Source organism: Camponotus vicinus, unplaced genomic scaffold (assembly GCF_025532165.1).
Source record: "Camponotus vicinus isolate PSW18456_S1 unplaced genomic scaffold, iyCamVici1.0 SCAF_9, whole genome shotgun sequence".
Taxonomy (NCBI): Eukaryota; Metazoa; Arthropoda; class Insecta; order Hymenoptera; family Formicidae; genus Camponotus; species Camponotus vicinus.
The window spans coordinates 15,325,582-15,344,102 of record NW_028141981.1 but is presented as its reverse complement, the minus strand read 5'-3'; the positions used below and the strand labels follow the sequence as shown (position 1 = coordinate 15,344,102).

General features: G+C 35.0%; 3 protein-coding genes across 8 annotated transcripts; 1 reads left to right on the top strand and 2 right to left on the bottom strand.

Moving 5' to 3' along the window:
* Window positions 1-217: 217 nt before the first annotated feature.
* Ranbpm (Ran-binding protein M) lies at window positions 218-11,435 on the bottom strand. Of its 6 annotated transcripts, none has more exons than XM_083108065.1 (9): window positions 11,126-11,435; window positions 5,133-5,488; window positions 4,486-4,673; window positions 4,126-4,238; window positions 3,461-3,889; window positions 2,909-3,226; window positions 2,604-2,787; window positions 2,270-2,300; window positions 218-2,122 (listed from the first exon to the last, which is right to left on the bottom strand). In XM_083108065.1, the coding sequence occupies exons 1-7, from the start codon at window positions 11,331-11,333 to the stop codon at window positions 2,654-2,656; spliced, it is 1,746 nt and encodes a 581-aa protein (XP_082964191.1). In that variant the 5' UTR covers window positions 11,334-11,435; the 3' UTR covers window positions 218-2,122; window positions 2,270-2,300; window positions 2,604-2,653. The 6 variants fall into 6 exon arrangements, with proteins under 6 accessions (XP_082964191.1, XP_082964192.1, XP_082964188.1 ...); XM_083108066.1 differs by having other exon boundaries at window positions 218-2,088; XM_083108062.1 differs by lacking the exon at window positions 2,270-2,300 and having other exon boundaries at window positions 11,126-11,434.
* Window positions 11,436-12,205: 770 nt separating this feature from the next.
* Window positions 12,206-14,684, top strand: LOC145976736 (tRNA-splicing ligase complex subunit RTRAF-like). The gene is made up of 4 exons (XM_083108077.1): window positions 12,206-12,492; window positions 12,927-13,148; window positions 13,242-13,340; window positions 13,425-14,684. The coding sequence occupies exons 1-4, from the start codon at window positions 12,432-12,434 to the stop codon at window positions 13,790-13,792; spliced, it is 750 nt and encodes a 249-aa protein (XP_082964203.1). The 5' UTR covers window positions 12,206-12,431; the 3' UTR covers window positions 13,793-14,684.
* On the bottom strand, window positions 13,955-18,293 carry LOC145976738 (AN1-type zinc finger protein 2A). The gene is made up of 2 exons (XM_083108080.1): window positions 17,900-18,293; window positions 13,955-17,539 (listed from the first exon to the last, which is right to left on the bottom strand). Exon 2 carries the CDS (start codon window positions 17,483-17,485, stop codon window positions 16,853-16,855), a length of 633 nt encoding a protein of 210 aa, XP_082964206.1. The 5' UTR covers window positions 17,486-17,539; window positions 17,900-18,293; the 3' UTR covers window positions 13,955-16,852.
* Between the last annotated feature and the right edge of the window lie 228 nt (window positions 18,294-18,521).

The following is an 18,521-nucleotide window of genomic DNA, read 5'->3' as shown; positions in this document are numbered from 1 at the left end:
CTTCTCTCATCGCGGACGTACGCGATGCGAGAATACAATGCGACGCGGTTTCCTCGGCGCGCTAGGCTGATGAATCTTGGAAACGAGGAGAGAAACGAAAGCAGGTGCGTATACGATGCGTATGAAACATATGCGTAAATGCACGTATATACATGTTCGCGCGAATCGAACGAAGACGCAAATAAAGTTACGTTAGATAGGCACAAATATATATGTATATATTACAATGTATCTTTTATTACCTAAAATATATATGCATTTTGAAAGTATCGTGTCGAAAGACTTAGAAGGCAGGCTAGGGGTAAAACGACATTCGGGAGCCAATCACCGGAAGGGCGCAAACGAAAGTGTCCAGGGACAAGAACGTCGACGATCTACTGAGCACATCTCATGATTCGGCTAAATTGTTGTCGTATCGCGCCGGCGAATGTGAACCGATGTACAAGAATGAGCAGATTTTCATCAATTTTTGTTGCGCCGGTCGCGTCAACAAAACGGAAACTTTAACAAATCTCGAAGTAACAATGACGATTATTCCCGAAATCAAATTTCCGATCAGCTTAACAATAGGTGAATTTACACAAAACAATATCCTGGCGGGATAATCGCGATAACAACAACATGTGCGACGAAACGAAATAATTTATCAAACCATGTTTGCCAAATCCATGCTGTATTCGCACATATTCGTATTATAGTTCTACCTATATAGTACACAAAACAATAACACTAAAAATCATTTGATTCGGGTAATTCTATTTTAATTAATATGATTTTTTTCGTGTATATATAGTAAATTATTGTATTTAAACGCACGCCTAGCTGCATACGATTTTCTTATTTGTGATTTTTCTTCTCTCTCTCCCTCTCTCTCTCTCTCATTTTTTTTACTCTTTAATAATATATAATATAATAATATACTATGTCGCATATAAAAAACAATTACTTAGTGTAGAGTACAAGATCGCTCCTTAGTTAAGTTTACAAGTTTTTTTGTTTTTCGCAACTATTTATATAAACGTAAGATGTCGTCCATCTCTAAAATGAACATGCTTCCGCCGCTCCCAGAATAATTAGAAAACTGAATTACAAAAAGAAATCGTCGCGCCGATTCGTCAAAATGAAGCAAGTAATATTTTATCGTTACGATGTACAAAAGTTAAGTTAAAAAATTATGAAGCCAACGCGAATGCGTAAAATTAACACGGCTAAATTTTTCTCAAGCGAACGAGACGCAATATATAATATATCGCGTTCCACTTGTTATTCCTCTTCATTATCCAAATTTGGCTAATGCATCTAATGAGGTTGAATGTCGGATAGATTTTTCATTATTGAATATACTTTAATACAGACAACCCGCATTTAAATGCAAATGAATTTGAGATTACGCGTTACCCTCGTACGCCGCAAGGTACGCGAGTTAATTTCCAATTGATGGCGATAAGGACGATGTTTCTCACAGAAATGTCACACTTTACACGGATTGACTTTAATTGTACAGTCCGTTTTATCGGTAACATGTGTTAATCGTCGTATTGCACAATACTTGCGACTACTAAACTAACGACGCGCGATTTATCGCGATTTGGGATATTCACATGGCAACGTGAAATCCGACATTGTCGCGCGAACGTTGGGGTAACGCGCGATTAAACAACCGAGAGGTCGCGAACCAAGATAAACCGTTGTCGGATAAAAAAACAAAAGAAAGTACAAAGGGGAGAAAAATAAAGGAGGATACAGAAAATCATATAAATAGTCACAACAATGTCAAAAACGCGATGTAGTCGGCCGCAATATGGTCGATCGCCGGGAACGGGGGATCAGCATCATCGTGAACTGCCGTTTCTCGCTCTTGGTCGGCGTAGTAATCCCAAAGTGACCGTTCATCCCCGATTTAAGCTACAAATTGATGAGGTGTCATTTTTGTTGGCAGGTCTGAGCGTTCATCTTGCATGTTCGTGTCTGTGGTGTGAGATCGAGCCAAGGCACCGACGAATCCGGCTGCTCTAGCTGAAGAGGCACGCGACATCGCGATGTTGCTGCGTTAACAGAACAATCTGCTCCACGTTGCGCCTCCGCATCCTACAAGATTTCCTCGCTAAGTACTTTTTGCAATCTTGGAACAGTTTGCATGCATATCATACATAGCGAGAAAGAGAGAGACAGAAAAAAAGACACCCGTCAAACGTAGTAATAATGATTGGATCAGCGCGCTTGAAACCGAAACAATTTTCAAAATGGTACGTTCCTGAGTACTTCCTACCTTAATCTTTCTTTGTATGGAGTTTCCATACCTAGATAAAAAGGAAAATCCGCGTTATTTACCTAGAAGAGAGTTCACACTCCTTAAACATTTTATTTCTAACAACCATCCTAAGAAATTATCCGCGATAGATTTTGCGATTTTTTACAAATCAATTTAAAGCTGTCGAGAATAAAATTCGCGTTATTTTTTTTATCTCCTTTAAAGATAATTGGACCTTAATTATTCGTGTCTTACATGTTTCATTTTACGGAAACAAATTTCTAGGAAAAAATTTTCCGATAAATTAACCATTTCACGATCTTGAGCGTGAATAAAAATAAATGTTATTTACCATACTCGCGCTGGTAGAAGAGACGAACGTGGTAGCAGACGTAGGCACCGTCAATATTGGATAATATTATCTACTACTGCAAATCCGCAAGCCCCTAAATTGGCAGTCGACATCGCGCGGACAAGGTCTCTCGTGTGGGATGCCGCGACTTCCAATGGTGGCCGACGGGGTAAATTACTAGATTCTATTGATTATAACAATCCAAATTTTTATCTCATTTTTACTTATAATTGAATAAATATATAAAAATTGAGAAAAAGAAGCATGCTATTTTTTTTCATATCATTGCGAAAATTTACTCTTACCGAGAAGAGCAGAATTCAGCCTTTGGCAGACTGTTTCCCTCTCTTGCGGGTTGAGTTGCCAGCCAACAGGGGAATTCCACGGATTGGAATATGCCAATAGACTGAAAGCGTCCTGCAACATCTTCTTATTGCTGTCGTTCTTTCCATACTGTTGTCTTAGGTGCATCGATTGTGAATACAATTGTCTGCCAAATTCCAACATCTTCTCAATTGCCTGTTTGTTTCCGCCACACAACTGCTTCTTGTTACTTTTACTTGTCGTACTATCAGTAATGTTGCTGTTCTGCTGCTGATTTTGATTGGCACTATTGTCGATTTCTGTAAATAGGTATGTTTGTTTATAAGAATAGTACATTTTACATTTGTTCAAAATAGCTAATCGCATTTCTTACATAAAAATAATTACATATTGATTTAATTAACTCGCTTCTTTTACTTCCGTCTATTATATAAATTCTATAAGATATTGATATAAACATTTTATCTAGAAAAAACACTATCTCGTCTACATAAATTATTCATATCACAATATTAACTACATTGAGTTCTCACCCATATCTACATCTTCCCCATTTTGACACTTGTACCCATTCGAGCCCAGATTACCATTCTGATACCCGTTACTGTTCTTGATACCATTCACAGCATTGACCCCGCTCTCCTCCATGTCTACGTCATCCTCTATCTGACCGTTGACGAACTGCGGGCCGCTGGTGCCGTTCATCGCGTTACTGATATTCATCTCTTCCACGGTACCGGTCGCAGATTTCACATACGCTTTGGTCGATTGTATCACACTGGTCTGGTTTGGATTGCCATTCGGACAGACCTCCGAATCACTGCCGTTCACCATTTCCACGAATTGGCGGCACTTGAGCGCGAACAGCAAATTCGGATCCCGATCAAGCAAACCGGGATATAACCGATTAGTTACGTCTATCGCCTCGCCGACGCGACCGGATAATACCAGCTTTATAATCCCTACAAATCATCATTATAAATATAATAAATATAAGAAATATAAGAAATATAATAAAGGTGACGATATAGATTTAATAACAAAATTGCCACTCTTTATGCTAAATTTTAAAATGTAAAAAATGTGGAAGAAAATTATATGATTTTAATAAATTTTAATAATATCTTTCTGTTTTTCTAGTTCTTCAAAAAAGCAGCAACCTTTCGAATGAGCAATCATGAAGTGAGCCAACACTTACTTTGTCGATTTTTAATGGAGCTGTAGTCCTCCTCGAACACCTGACCCGTGCTGCTGGCGAATGCCTCGGCGCTGTCGAGGTACCCATGATGGACGAGATACGTACACACCATTCTGTCGAATTCGTACAGAGTACTTCATTACTCTCGAAAATATTGTAAACATTGGTCCATTGGCGATTTTTTCCCGCTAACTGCCTCGATTTATCCGCGCAAGCGTTTTTTGAGAGGAACTCTCGCAAATCAAGGAGGATCTTAACGGACAATAATGACAAACGAAGGAGGAAGAAAAATAATCACGAAGAAGAATAGTAGAAAATCACGCACCCGGTCCCCGTCTCGCTTTCTGGTTGGATATGTACCTGTGAAGGATTGCCTGCCACTGGCCCTGGCCATGGTCTGGCGTGGGATAGTTTATGATCTGTAATCTCGTCCGTACACGCAGTTCGTTGATCATGTCCCCGATGTCGAAGACAAACGGCAATTGTCCAAAGTTGGCATCCACTACCTCGCCTGGAGTCTGCAGACCGACCGTTGGAAAGAGATTGGTCTGCGAAAACAAATTGCATTTAAATAAAACATTCAATATTTTAGCTAAAGTTTAAGTCTATCGTATTCGATCGTATTGAATTTAATTATGTGATTCTGAATAATAAATTTCAAAATTTTATCATTTAGATTAGAAAAAAAACTAAAGCACTTGCTTGTCGTAAAAACTTAAAGTCAATTATCAGTTTTTTTCTCGATATAAAAAGGTAATTATGATTAATTATTAAATTATTATGGATATTATTATTGATTATTATTGAATTATTAAATTATTATTGATTTATCATACATTACTGGGATTAATAAGATGAGATAAGAGAATATGCGAAAGAGGGATTGCATTTCCTCCTAATATTTCTTCATTAATATCGCTTCTCTTGGTCTCTTACGCATGTCTAGACCTTTTAGAATGTAATACAATCTGTTACAGTGTTATTAATTGACACAGAGAATGGCTTACAGGGAGGTCCGTAAAGGCGATGCCCAAATGATGACCATTTTTCGTGTAGAAGGCGGTGTTGTCGACGAGATTAACGCCGCAACCGATCACGTCACCGGTGGTGAAGGTCGGCCCGTAAGGTTGCCCGGTGCCACTTGAGCAGAAACTGTGACCGTCGTCACCGTGATAACCGTATGAATGCTTGTCCCATCCTGGTAGTCTATTTACATTGACGTCGCGCGCCGAGAGGCCAATGCCCATGTAACCGTCCCGTCCCTTGCTCACGATCTTCACCTCGAAATAATACAAGCCGCAGGCAGCTGGTATTGCATGCGTTGTGCGAACACTGGCAGCGTCTTTGTGAGTTTTGCCGTAACCTGGGGAAGGAACCGATGGCTCTTTATAGGAATCCGACAACTATAGGTCATGTACAGAGAGATTACAAGTTGCAAGTAAAAACATATGAACGTTAAAAGTGGTGAGACAGGGACGCATTTTAGACGAGACGTATCTGTCACTTGAGATTAAAACCGAGGTCACATCATCGGCGGTTTAGAGATGCAAGGACAAACACTATGCGTTCGAATGTATCTTTTCCACCTACACGTCCAATTGTTTTTCTGCTGAACTCCGGATGAATGCATGATTATCAGAACGTGTACGGAAATACGGAAAAGATTTATCAAGGATAGTTACGTTATTGAAGATACATTGCATAACTAATTTCTGTACCATATATATCTTCTGCGTTAATCAATTCTCACCATCTGCGAGAGAGAAATAGATAGAAATATTTATTTATTTATTTAATAACTTAAATATATATATTTCGTGTTTTACTAATTTCAAGATTATCTATTCCAGGAGAAATTTCAGGTCAAGTCTTGGAAAGGAAAATTTCTCCAGTTCACTTATTATGTCACTCGCTGCGAGGCAAGTTTGATCGAGCAAGGATAGCCAATCTTCGTGTCGAGAAATAGATAGAAATATTTATTTATTTATTTAATAATCTAAATATATATATTTCGTGTTTTACTAATTTCAAGATTATCTATTCCAGGAGAAATTTCAGGCCAAGTCTTGGAAAGGAAAATTTCTCCAGTTCACTTATTATGTCACTCGCTGCGAGGCAAGTTTGGTCGAGCAAGGGTAGCCAGTCTTCGTGTCGAGAGAGAAATAGATAGAAATTTTTATTTATTCATTTAATAATTTAAATATATATATTTCGTGCTTTACTAATTTCAAGATTATCTATTCCAGGAGAAATTTCAGGCCAAGTCTTGGAAAGGAAAATTTCTCCAGTTCACTTATTATGTCACTCGCTGCGAGGTAAGTTTGATCGAGCAAGGGTAGCCTTCGTGTCGAGAAATAGATAGAAATATTTATTTATTTATTTAATAATTTAAATATATATATTTCGTGTTTTACTAATTTCAAGATTATCTATTCCAGGAGAAATTTCAGGCCAAGTCTTGGAAAGGAAAATTTCTCCAGTTCACTTATTATGTCACTCGCTGCGAGGCAAGTTTGGTCAAGCAAGGGTAGCCAGTCTTTGTGTCGAGAAAGAGGTATGCGAGAACCTATGGGCTCCTTCTCGAGATACGCTATGCGCCTTGGACACGATGTGAAATATTGATTTCGAGTAAGTCGCATAGTGCCACGCGGAAGAACGCGCGATCTAGAGACGCCCAGATTATTATATACAAGTGAAATGCGACCAAGTGCTTTCACGCCGTCGTAACTTGAAACGCGAGCGATGTATTTTTGGTGCATAACATCGCAACACGCGGTGACGATGAAGAACGCACGCTTCAGGAAGCGACTTTCGCGCGCCCGAAATAAGAAATTTTAATGCAAAATCATTTCTTCGACATGCCTTACATAGGTAATAAAATATCACATAATTGCGCGAAAATTCCCACGTGAACACGTGCTCTTTCTACAGAATTTGACGCCAATTTATCAAAACGTTAGGGAGAGAGAGGAGGATTCATTCATTTATCCTGAACCTGATCTTTCTGTTCTCCTGAAATCTTTCGTTCAATATTAAATGTCTCGATACGCGCTCCGAATGAAATGTTCGGGTGAGAGCAAGCTTGCTATGAAGAAAAAAATTAATAAACCTACCGCATGAAGCTAAAGCATAAATTGATCCGTGGAAATACACGATTTAGCAGAGCAGATGTAAGTAGGGCATTAGGTCAGCGCGCGGGATATCGATGCAATGTTACAAGCTTTATCTGCCGATCTGTGATCTACGAGTTTGTATATTATGCGCATGTCCCGCCCTTATACAATGTAATATACCGTATCTATCTCCATATTCCATCGGGCATCATTTATATAACTTTCGGATATACCGTTTTCATGAGATTTATATTTTTGCGAAAACATCGCTGCGCAAACTGCAGTGGAACTGTTGTAAGCAATTGTGCGTTTGATGTAATATTAGCCCACAGGGATATCCGGTTTATTCCAAAATAGTTAGAGAGGAAATCGGATATTTGAATATATCGACAGCCTTTCCGTAAACAACTCCGATAAAATGAAAAAATGTACTAGTTTCCTAGAATCTAAAATTGTAAAACATGCTGTCGTCTTTGACGTATTTCTTCGATTCGCTAGGACTCTCAACCGACATGAATTTTTTATATAAGAAGCATCATTTTATCGAATCAAAGTACGAGAACATGAAGGCTTTTACACTTTACATATATCTTCGCGAAAGAAATTATTGCGATAAATTATCGTCAAATAATGACACGATATTAAACAGTAAATTATTACAGAAATAATGAAAACCCTCAAATATATTTAACTTTGAACAATTTTATTTATAGAAAGTATATTTATAGAAAGAGTCACGGAAAATTATCCTCGATTTAACTTTAATTACAAGGACTTTAATAATTATTGCGTTTCATAAAAATGATAATCGGCAGCTCATAAATCTCGAAGATTCGCAAGATACGGGAAAGATCAAGATACTCATGTTTACGAAAATCGAATGTGATTAAGTGCAAGTGCAAGGAAAATACAAGAACAGTTAAGGGCTAACGGTATAGATGCACGGGTGGGCGACTTCCCGTTTTCTCAGACACTCCTAACTTAATCCAAGGAATATCACGTGCATCTGACAATGAGCCACGCTTCGTAAACGATATAGATGCATCGGCGAATCGCGACTGCTCAAGACGCGGCTGATTTCTTATACCGCGTTTCGACTCGAAATCGTTATCGTGGACTTGCGCGTGAACAGGAGAGGCTCGAGACTCGCAATCAACGATCGCACAATTTAATCGGAAACGCAAAGAGCAGCCGCGACTCTCGAACACGTTTCGCGATTATCGCGATATGTAAAATTATCGCACCTTACAGAGTGCTTCAAGATTACTTGTTTAATTAATAATTTCAAATTTTTAGGTTTTTATTTATTTAAAAAAAATCAAGGTACCAGTAACCTGCGAATTATGAAGTTTGATGAATGAAAGATGAAATAACAAATATATAATGATAAATAAATTCGTAAATAAAACATTCATAATAAAGCTAGATAGATATCTAAAAACGTATGTATATATAAATTATAAATGTAAATATGAATGTAAAGTATAAATAAAATATTTCAATCCTTCAATTAATTGTAAATAGAATTTAATAGGGGGGAGGGAGGATCCTGAAGATTACAGCTACTAAAATATTTACGGGCAAATTGGAACGATCCGAAACGAATGCTACATAGACTCCGTGGGAGAGATCGAAGTTAAATTAAAGAGGATTCGCCAGCAACGGATATTATCGACGCGCAGCATAGCTAAAGTCGAGTGTACGCGTGTATTATGCCTCATCATGTCTGCCACGTATCACGATATCTTATTTCATGCTTTCCATTCATAAATAGTTGCAATTTTAACGGTCATCGCGATTAATCATAACGTTCTAATGTATATTTATCATACGCGCAAAAAAATGGAATATTTATTCCATTATTTATTTCAATATTTATTCCATTATTTATTTCTAATGAACCGCACATATAGATGATGTTCTTAATATTTATCTTAGAGTTCTGCTATATGGTTTGTATAAGATACATGTACACACATGTATGTGTATGTGTGTGTAATTTAAAATTATACATACCATGTATATGTATGTATGCACAATAGACGACTCTTTCTTATTCTGTGGTTACTATAACATTTAATATTTTATATTTTATTCAATGTTGAAAATTTAAATTTAAACAATGTTGCGTAAATATTTATATTAGGTAATAAAAATCCGTGTTCATTATATTTTACGCACTATATTATGTATCAGTATAAAATTGTCATATAATAATAGCGCCCTCAAAAATGTTTTTTTTTTTAAATAAAAAAAAATATTGGCATCTCATTCTTTCTCCCTCCCTCCTCTCTCTTTCTCTCACAATAATAATTAATAAATAACAGACGCGATGATTTTTATTTGCATCTTTTACTCTGCTTTCTCTCGACACAACCTTCCTGTCTCGTCATGGATCGAGGAAAAATAATATTTTCGTTCTCTACGCAAGCCACATCACGCTCGTCGAGCGTGAACGCTTATCCGAAGCAGATATATAATGCACATTTATGTTTTAAATACACGTTGTACGTTTCTCATTTCATGCATAAATGCAGTAAAGGAACACGGGAGATAAATGCTCGCGGTATTGTCAATACCGCAGTGTCGAGTCGTCATTGTCGTCATTATGCAACCCGGAACTTACGAAAGGTTCGGGATACACTCTGTACTCTGAGGGTAGAAAGAGAGGAAAAGAAAGGACCGCAATTTTGCGGCTTTTGTTCATTACCGATACAAGAAAATCTTCATAACAAAGACAACGGAAAAAATATCGTTAAGCGGAATTTTTGCGAGATTTAAATGTTAAAAGTGCCTCCCATTCAAAGAAATATGGTATTTTTTACTATATCAAATTTTAATGACAGACTCCTCGATGAATTTATAACAGATATTTTTGGCGGTAATTAAAATCGAAAAATAACGGCTTTTCATTTTCCATCAAATACTTCAATGAAATCTGTTCGATAACCTCCTCGTCATTCATCCTCCTCCAGTATATTCCTTAATGAACTTATCGTTATAATTGGAAAATGCTCTTTATTTATTTATTCCTCTCGCTAAAATTTAAAATCCGACTTGTATAAATTCGTTATCCATTGTTTCGTAAATTTGTCGAAAGGAATTTAATTTAAAAACGCGCTAGCTTACCGAAGCTAATGAAAGTGGGACACCCTGTATATATCAGTAAACTGACATGCATGGGAATTCGAAACGCCAAAAATTCCACTTCAACAAAGACCTCGAACACAAGAGTCGACTTGACGCGCGAGGTCGAGTCCACATATCAGTCCATGTTCGTACGACGTAGCTGTCATTGACATTGTGCGTGTCGTGTGTATATACGTATATATACATGTACGTGTATGTGTCCTCTCTCTCTCTGCCTTCCTCCTCTCTCCCTCCCTCTCTCTCTCACCGTATATCTTTGTCTCATTCGATCTCCTTCCCTCTAGTTTTTTTTCCCTACCAGCGGGAATCGAAGAGCGTCCCGATTTCACCAGGCTGGATCTCGCCAGGATCAACCTCGGGAAACGGACGCGACGTCGAGCGTCGTCGTCGTCGTACGCGACTCGACGCCGCCGACGTCGATGACGCCCCGCGTAGAGAGAGTAACAGCCCGAACGTGCCGGGACTGGCTGGCCGATCAGCTGATTCCTTTGTTTAGGTCGCTGACACACACGCGAAAAAGTGCCCTGCCATTTTCAATCGATACTCCGTCCCTGCCCCGGGAGCAGCCCCGATCGCTGCCGCGGCCGCGGACACGAGGACCCGGGGACGCGAGGGCCCCGTTGACAGGCTCGCGAGCCGATCGCGCGAAATCGCGCACGAAGGCGTAAACGCATCGCGGGGGGACACGCATCGCCTGCCGCGGAGATCGCGCGCGCGTACACGGGCTATCCACGTACCTTTGTAGTGAACGCGGAGATTATTTTGCGACAGGCCTATGTAGTTGTACTTGTCCCTCGTGCTCCAGGAGCGCGGCAGCGGCGTCTCCTCCTCGTTCACCATCGGGTAGAGCAGCTTCAGTCGATCCACGGGCTCGCTCTGCCCCGAATTCCTTCGCCCAGGTTCCATAACACTCCGTTCATCGCTGGTGGCGGCCATCATTGTCATCCGCTGCCCCACTCTCTCGCTCTGCTCGGCCTGCCTGTGTGCGATCCTGGACTGCGAATGCCGTCGCGCACGTCGCACGCGCAACTCGCACTCTCGTGACGACACGCGAGAACCTGAAGGAGGAATGAACCGAGACGCGCGTGCCACTTGCTCGCGCGATGCTCGCTCCTCCCTCCTCTCCGTCCCCTCTTCCCGTTGGTCCGCTTCGCGCGAGCCTCGCTGGTCGGCGACCAATCACGTCGAGAGCGCCATATTGTTGCGTCCCTCGTATCAAGCGCGTGATTGGTCGATTTTGTTTTAATTCATGTGTATTATACGAGTGCTTCGAAACGAGCCTTTATGATCAGGATTGTGAAAATATATTTTCTGTCCTATTTAACTGCGCTGTCACACTTTCTGCATTCGAGATAGTTATGTTATCAGGTATCGAAGGAGAAAAAAAGGAGATTAAAATCGAGAGGAAATGTAGAAGAGAGATCCAATATTTTTTTTTTTCAAGAGAATGGATTTTGCTCACGATATAGCGAGTACGGGCTTGGCAAACCCGAGATACCCGAGCTTACCGAATGCCTAGTTTTTATAAGAGGACCACCCATAAATCTCCTAAAGAATTTAAATAGAAAATAATACATATTTCGGACAATGTCTATTTTAAATATGAATTTTGAGCCACTAAATAGGTTTTACTATCACTTTTTTATCCACAATACGGTGTTACTATCATTTTTTTTCATCTAAACTTAGCATAAAAGATATAAAAAGGTTTAATTTATGGTTCTTTATAGATCTAAAACTTTTAAATATACATATTGCACACATTACGTAAAAAGACATTACGAAAGAAAGAAGTACATTTAAATTTCAAAGAGAGAGAGAGAAAGAGAGGGATCTATGTTCGATTATCACGCATCTGAACATCGATTAGTCGAATTTTTAAACAGCTGTTTCCGTCAGAAAGCAGTGTAGTATATATATGTATATGATTCTTCCGGAATCATCTGGAACCGTCCGAGACAAACTTTATTTTCCACGACTTTTGTACATCACGTCAAAAATTATTATTTTCTAGAAAAGTAGCGTCTGTTGTGAATAATTAATATGTTCAAAAGAAAATTGAAGGCCCTTGGTTATATGGAATGGGATAAGGTTAACGGAAACAGTAAGTGATTTTTAACATATGCATAACCTGATACCTTGAATTTTGCACGATATAATTTTTAAAGTAAAAAGTAGTAAAAAAAATGAAAAAAAGAGGAAAAAACATTCCGAATTTTACATACATGTTAATTTACTTTAAAAGTCAAATGTTTGCTTCACAAATTATACATGTTGCATCATTTATCTTATGATTTCTAATATCTCATATTCATATTTCATATTTCATTTTGCACCTTAGTCGAGTGATTAAATATTGAGATATTATAAAGAATATTTCGATTATTATAATTATTTTCAATCATTGCAAAAAAATATACACAAATTATATTTGTCTCTCTGTAAATGATTTATGATGTAATAGACAGTGTTGTGCCTAAAAATATAGCAATATGATAAAAATGTGTATCATTATTACTAATTATTCAAATATTTTAGATACTCAGCACTTCAGAAAAGTAATTTTATGGCTGGAAGATCAAAAGATACGTCATTATACAATAGAGGATCGTGAACAATTAAGGAACATTACATCCCCAGAATGGCCCAAGGTTTTTGAGAAATATTGTAATGACATCAAGTGTCCAATAACAAAGAATGAAGCTGACCAATTAGAATGGTTCATAGGGTATGCTATTTGGCTTGAATTTGAAGATGATTGTAAGTATTTGAAGATTTAATTAATTTAAAGATTAATTAGTTAGTCTATAAGTATGAATAGATACATTGATAGAAAATGTGTATAATTTGTAGGTAAAAAATATCAACAAGTTGTAGGAAGTAAAGCAAAGGTTAAGAATGAAGTAAAAATACCTAATATCAAGTCCACAAATCCTCTAGATAATTTAGATTGTGAGTAAACCACAATTTGCAATATCTTACGTAAGATCATTAATAGGAAAAAATTCTAAATCTTGTTTTTCTTTTTATTCTTAGTCGATAATGATGCTTTCAAAACCGGAGTTAATTCAATAGCAAAATTACTAAAAGTACCAAAACATTCTGATCATCTTGTTACATTACAAGCATGTAGCAAACTCGTGTGTAATAAATTGAACGCGGATGCGATTAAGCAATCTAATAATGTTGTATCTGTCAAGGGTAAACCCCTAACAGCAATGACTATAGTACCCAGTTTCAATATGGGTGATATAATGCTGGATAATGCTGCGAAAGGCCTTTCTTTGCTATATATACAGGATCTCAGGAATCTCCAAACGAAGATTAACGAAACGATAGTCGCTGTACAAAATATAACGGCTAATCCGAAAACAGACACTAAATTAGGAAAAGTCGGTAAATGAATGACTATTCGTGTACATTATATTTTAGAACGGCATGTGTTTAATATAAAATTAAACAAAGAACATGGAATATATCAAATCGGGAAAATATTTACATGGAATCTCGAAAATAACATGAAATTATTAAACACGCTATTAAATGAAATATTTATCAAAATAGGATAAGATAAATGTTAATTTATTTTTACTTTGTTAGTTTGTGCCAAGTAATATATCGATTTTGTAAAAAAATACAACGTATAACATTCGTTTCTCACTTTTACAAAATCGATATTTTATACATGTAAGCATAGATGTAGACTTTTGCTATTATAACAAAATACTCAGCTCTTATACAAAGAAAAGTTATTTCACGAACTTATTTATATACACACAAGTAGACTGAGAATATTGGAAAATAAATTATTGCATCACATTACAATACATAAGTAATAAATATTTGTAAGTTTAATTCTATTAGTTTATTTAATAATAATTGGTGAAGAAAATTGTGTTAAATTTTATAATATAAAAATTATTTTATTCTCTACATCATTATAGTAATATCCAACTAATTTATATTTATTAGAAAAAAATGTTGTTTGAAAGAATAAAATAAATTTTTTACTTCATATATAACATATGTCGAATGTAAATTATTTAAATTAGTTAGCTGAAAATAAATTTAGTTTTTGTAATATTTCTATTATCTCCTTCAAATTGATTTATATTAATACATATGTATAGTATTTTAGTTAAATGATAACGAGAATCCTGAGAATATCAGAGCAAGAGAAAAAAAAACTGTCTCCTATCATTAAACGTTTCACTGATAAGATCTATTGTATATGTATGAATATTTTTTAATAGAATATGTATCTTGATTTGAAAAAAAAAATTGTTGGAAAAGTTATCGCATTTTTATGATGAAATCCTATAGCAAATTGAATAAAATCTGATAAAAAATAGAAAGATTATAAATTGTATACTAATATCAATGAGTTTTTATAAATGTCTGTACATATGTTTGTCCATATATTTCTGACATTACTTGCTTGCCAGCTTCTCCCTTTTATTATTCATTTCATATTCACTATGTTATAATATTAGAGAATCCATTAAATATAAATTACTATAATATGTATAAGAAGATATGTGAATACATTGGAATGTATATAATAAACTATCTCCTTATTCGAATTTTTTAAAAGATTTATCAGAAATACTGAAAGACAATTTATAAGTTAAAGAACTCTTACAAAAAGACATTTAATATGTTATAAAGTAAAATTATGATAAGAAAATAATTTATTTCCCTTTAAAATATAATAATAATGATTTTGGAGAAAAAGATAATAAATATTCCTTTTTTTTTTTTACTTTTCAGTATTTCTGATGTCATAGGCGAGTACAATATAACAATATAACAAACTTTGAAATAGTACAAAAGCATATTTCTATCTATATAAATATTTACATATTATCAAGAATTATATATTTTCGAGTTTTTTTAATATTACAAAAAGCATATATTATTCATCGGTAAATTTAAATATGTAGTTGTAGCAAACATGCATCTGATATAAAGCTACATTAATTGTCAATGCATTTATATGTATCATAAGATATTTGTCGATATATTTGTTTATTGTAATTATTTAAAAATTTATATCTAATATGTATATAATTTGATATTTCTTTAAAAAGAAGGTGTTTATTGTATACACATCTAATGGAATTAAATAATCCAAAGAACTGAATTGTATATATATTGTAAAATTATGTATATTTATAAAAATATGATAATTATCACAGAATTTTTATGAATATCAATTTTCTTAATATCAATGTAATATTTTGAATACACACATCCATATTTATCCTTTTTTTTGTAGCAGTGTATTGTGAAGAATTTATATAAGCTTGTGAAATTATGTATGTCAAAAATGTAATTTCTATGTTGAGTCTTTACTTAAGTTATAATATATATATATATATATGAACACCCTTAAATATCATACAATGCACGCAATTTCTTTCTGCCATCACAGTTTTTGATATTGCAAGAAGAAATCAATGTGTATTTTTTATATTTTGTTAAAATTGATAAGAAGCACCTTGTACAATGATAATGATAATTATAATAATAATTATTATTATGTAATTTTCACACACGATAATTAAATTAATAATTGACGATTTTATTTGAGGACAATATATTAAAACTATTAAATCTTAATATACATTTTTATATCAATGAAAATCTATACAATAGCTACTGTTTGGAAATAGTTTTTTAAATCAAGTTGATTACAAATATTAATCTGCATAAATTTAAAAATTATTTCTATGCTTATATTTATTATTAAAATGAACAGACTTCTTGTGAGCGCATATTCTAATGTAGATTATTCTTCATCTACTAAGGCACTCTAGATTGAAGCTTTATCGTGTAATATATCATCAGATCGATAGTTCGGCAGAGTATATTTTCTGGCTACAAGCCAAAGAATTTATAATTTTAATTAATTTAAATGTGATGACATTTATGATTTATGGAAAAATATATTAAATTATGAATAAATTTATATCCTCGCAACTTAAAATTTTACATAATAATATCTACAAAAGAACTATTTTAATTGTTGTGTGTATTATGTGTATGTATATATAGTTTAAATATTTCAAAATACAATATATTAGATATATACTCATCTTAGATAATATCTCATTTGAATTTTTTTATAAATCTTAACTTTACAAAATTTCGAATTTTACTATGAAATCTCACAAAATGCTGTAGTACAATGTGCTTAACTAGGTGAGCAATTTTATAAATATATTGTAATTTCTATAAACACTACATAATAACAGTTTATAGATGTAACAAAGTCGTTACATCTACAATGATATATAATAGCTCAAAAATGAATGCAGCAAAGAATATAATCATTTAAATTTAGAACTTTTGTTGTCTGTGTACATTGAATAAAAGTAAATTATATGTATTTTTATATAAATTAATGATATTTCAGGAAACAATATTTTTTTCTATAATAATATAAAATAATTGATAAATAGTTACGAAAGTCTACATCTATCTCTGTTTCCAGAAGGCACTGGTTGTAATACTCTTCTGCTTCTTTCTTCATCCTCTAGGGAAGCTTGGAGAGCTCTAGCTAGTGCTTCATCCTCGCTCAATGTTCCCTGAAGACTTCGAAACGAATGTGAATTGCTGTTGCTGCTATTCTGTGATATTGTCGTTTGAGATTTTTTGTTTAGTGCTTCCAGCCTACGTAGTCTCAATGCTTCTTCTGCTCCGATGCAAGCGTGATCAGTGGGATGCCTGTGCTTTAAACAAAAATTTTCATCACATTCGCTGCACTTCACTGGTACCATTTCTTTGACCTTGCATCCTTTTGAAGAACACTTATTGGAAAATATTTTTCTACGATTTTCTCTACAGTCATTATCTATGTGCAGTCCTACAGCCAAATCAGGTGGATCCCCACGTTTTATCGGTATAGGAACATTGCACAATGGACATACAGGAACCTGCACATCCTTCTTGTACGCACTAGGACAGCCATGACTTGCATATGATATATGATCTGTGCAAAAAATTGCCGCACAGGCATCACACTTTAATGGTAAAAAATCCAAACGATTACATGTACTCTCAGAACAATGTTCTCCCAAATTTGGAAACTCCATTTTAATCTCGTGTTATAATGTTATGAAAAGCTACTATTGACAATCTGGAGATTTCTGCAAAAATAATTTTAATAAAATCAAAACGATTATCGTTTTTGTAATGAGTCATATGCATAATCTCTTTAAAAAGGAAGATATTTTACTAACAATAAGCAATTTAAATGGTTGATCCTATTCACGTCAATAACAATTTCTATTTTAAATCAACAAGCTTTTCCTGATCAACAAAATAGATTTGAACATTTTATTAGGATACATTGTTTTAAAATATACACATTCTTTGATGCAATAAAATTAATTTTGACATCCCTTTTTTGATATCGATCAAAGTCTCGAAGAGAGTATTATAAATGTAATTATAAAAAAACGCGAAGAAATAATGCAATTAGCGTAATTAATGTTGTAATGACGTACCTTGACTCAGCTAAAATGAAAAACTACGATGACAGGTGCCATGCAAGTTTCCTTTTCTCCTTCTTACACTCAATATAGATCTTTAAAGACGTTCGTGAGAAAATGTCGTACAGATTTTACGACTCGACGTTGCTAGAAATCGCGAGTAATTTCGTCAGACTTTTCGCGATATCAAAAGAATGTAATCTCGCGATTCCACGCAATGATCTATGTGCCATGCACTAATGAGGCAGACACGTGTATTCCCTTTATATACTCTTGCGCGGCGATAGAAACCGATGTCCAACGATGATTGACGATTTTCGGACCTACACTCTTCGGAGGAAAGTATATCTCAAGAATATTATCAAAGTACAGATATAAGAGATATCGAACGTGGTGCTATATCGTGAAACCGCGACGGTCGCGCGTTTTGCGCGGAGGCGCGAATGAATTAAAACTAGCCGCCAAATTTAAACGTGTCGCATCGCGCCAAATGTCAGACGGAAATGACATATGATAAAGTATATTAATATTATTACAAAAATAATAATATTATAAGCGCAAATGTTGTTGAATCACAATTACAGTCAAATTAATGTGTATTTAATATATTATATAATATATATTATAAACAATTATG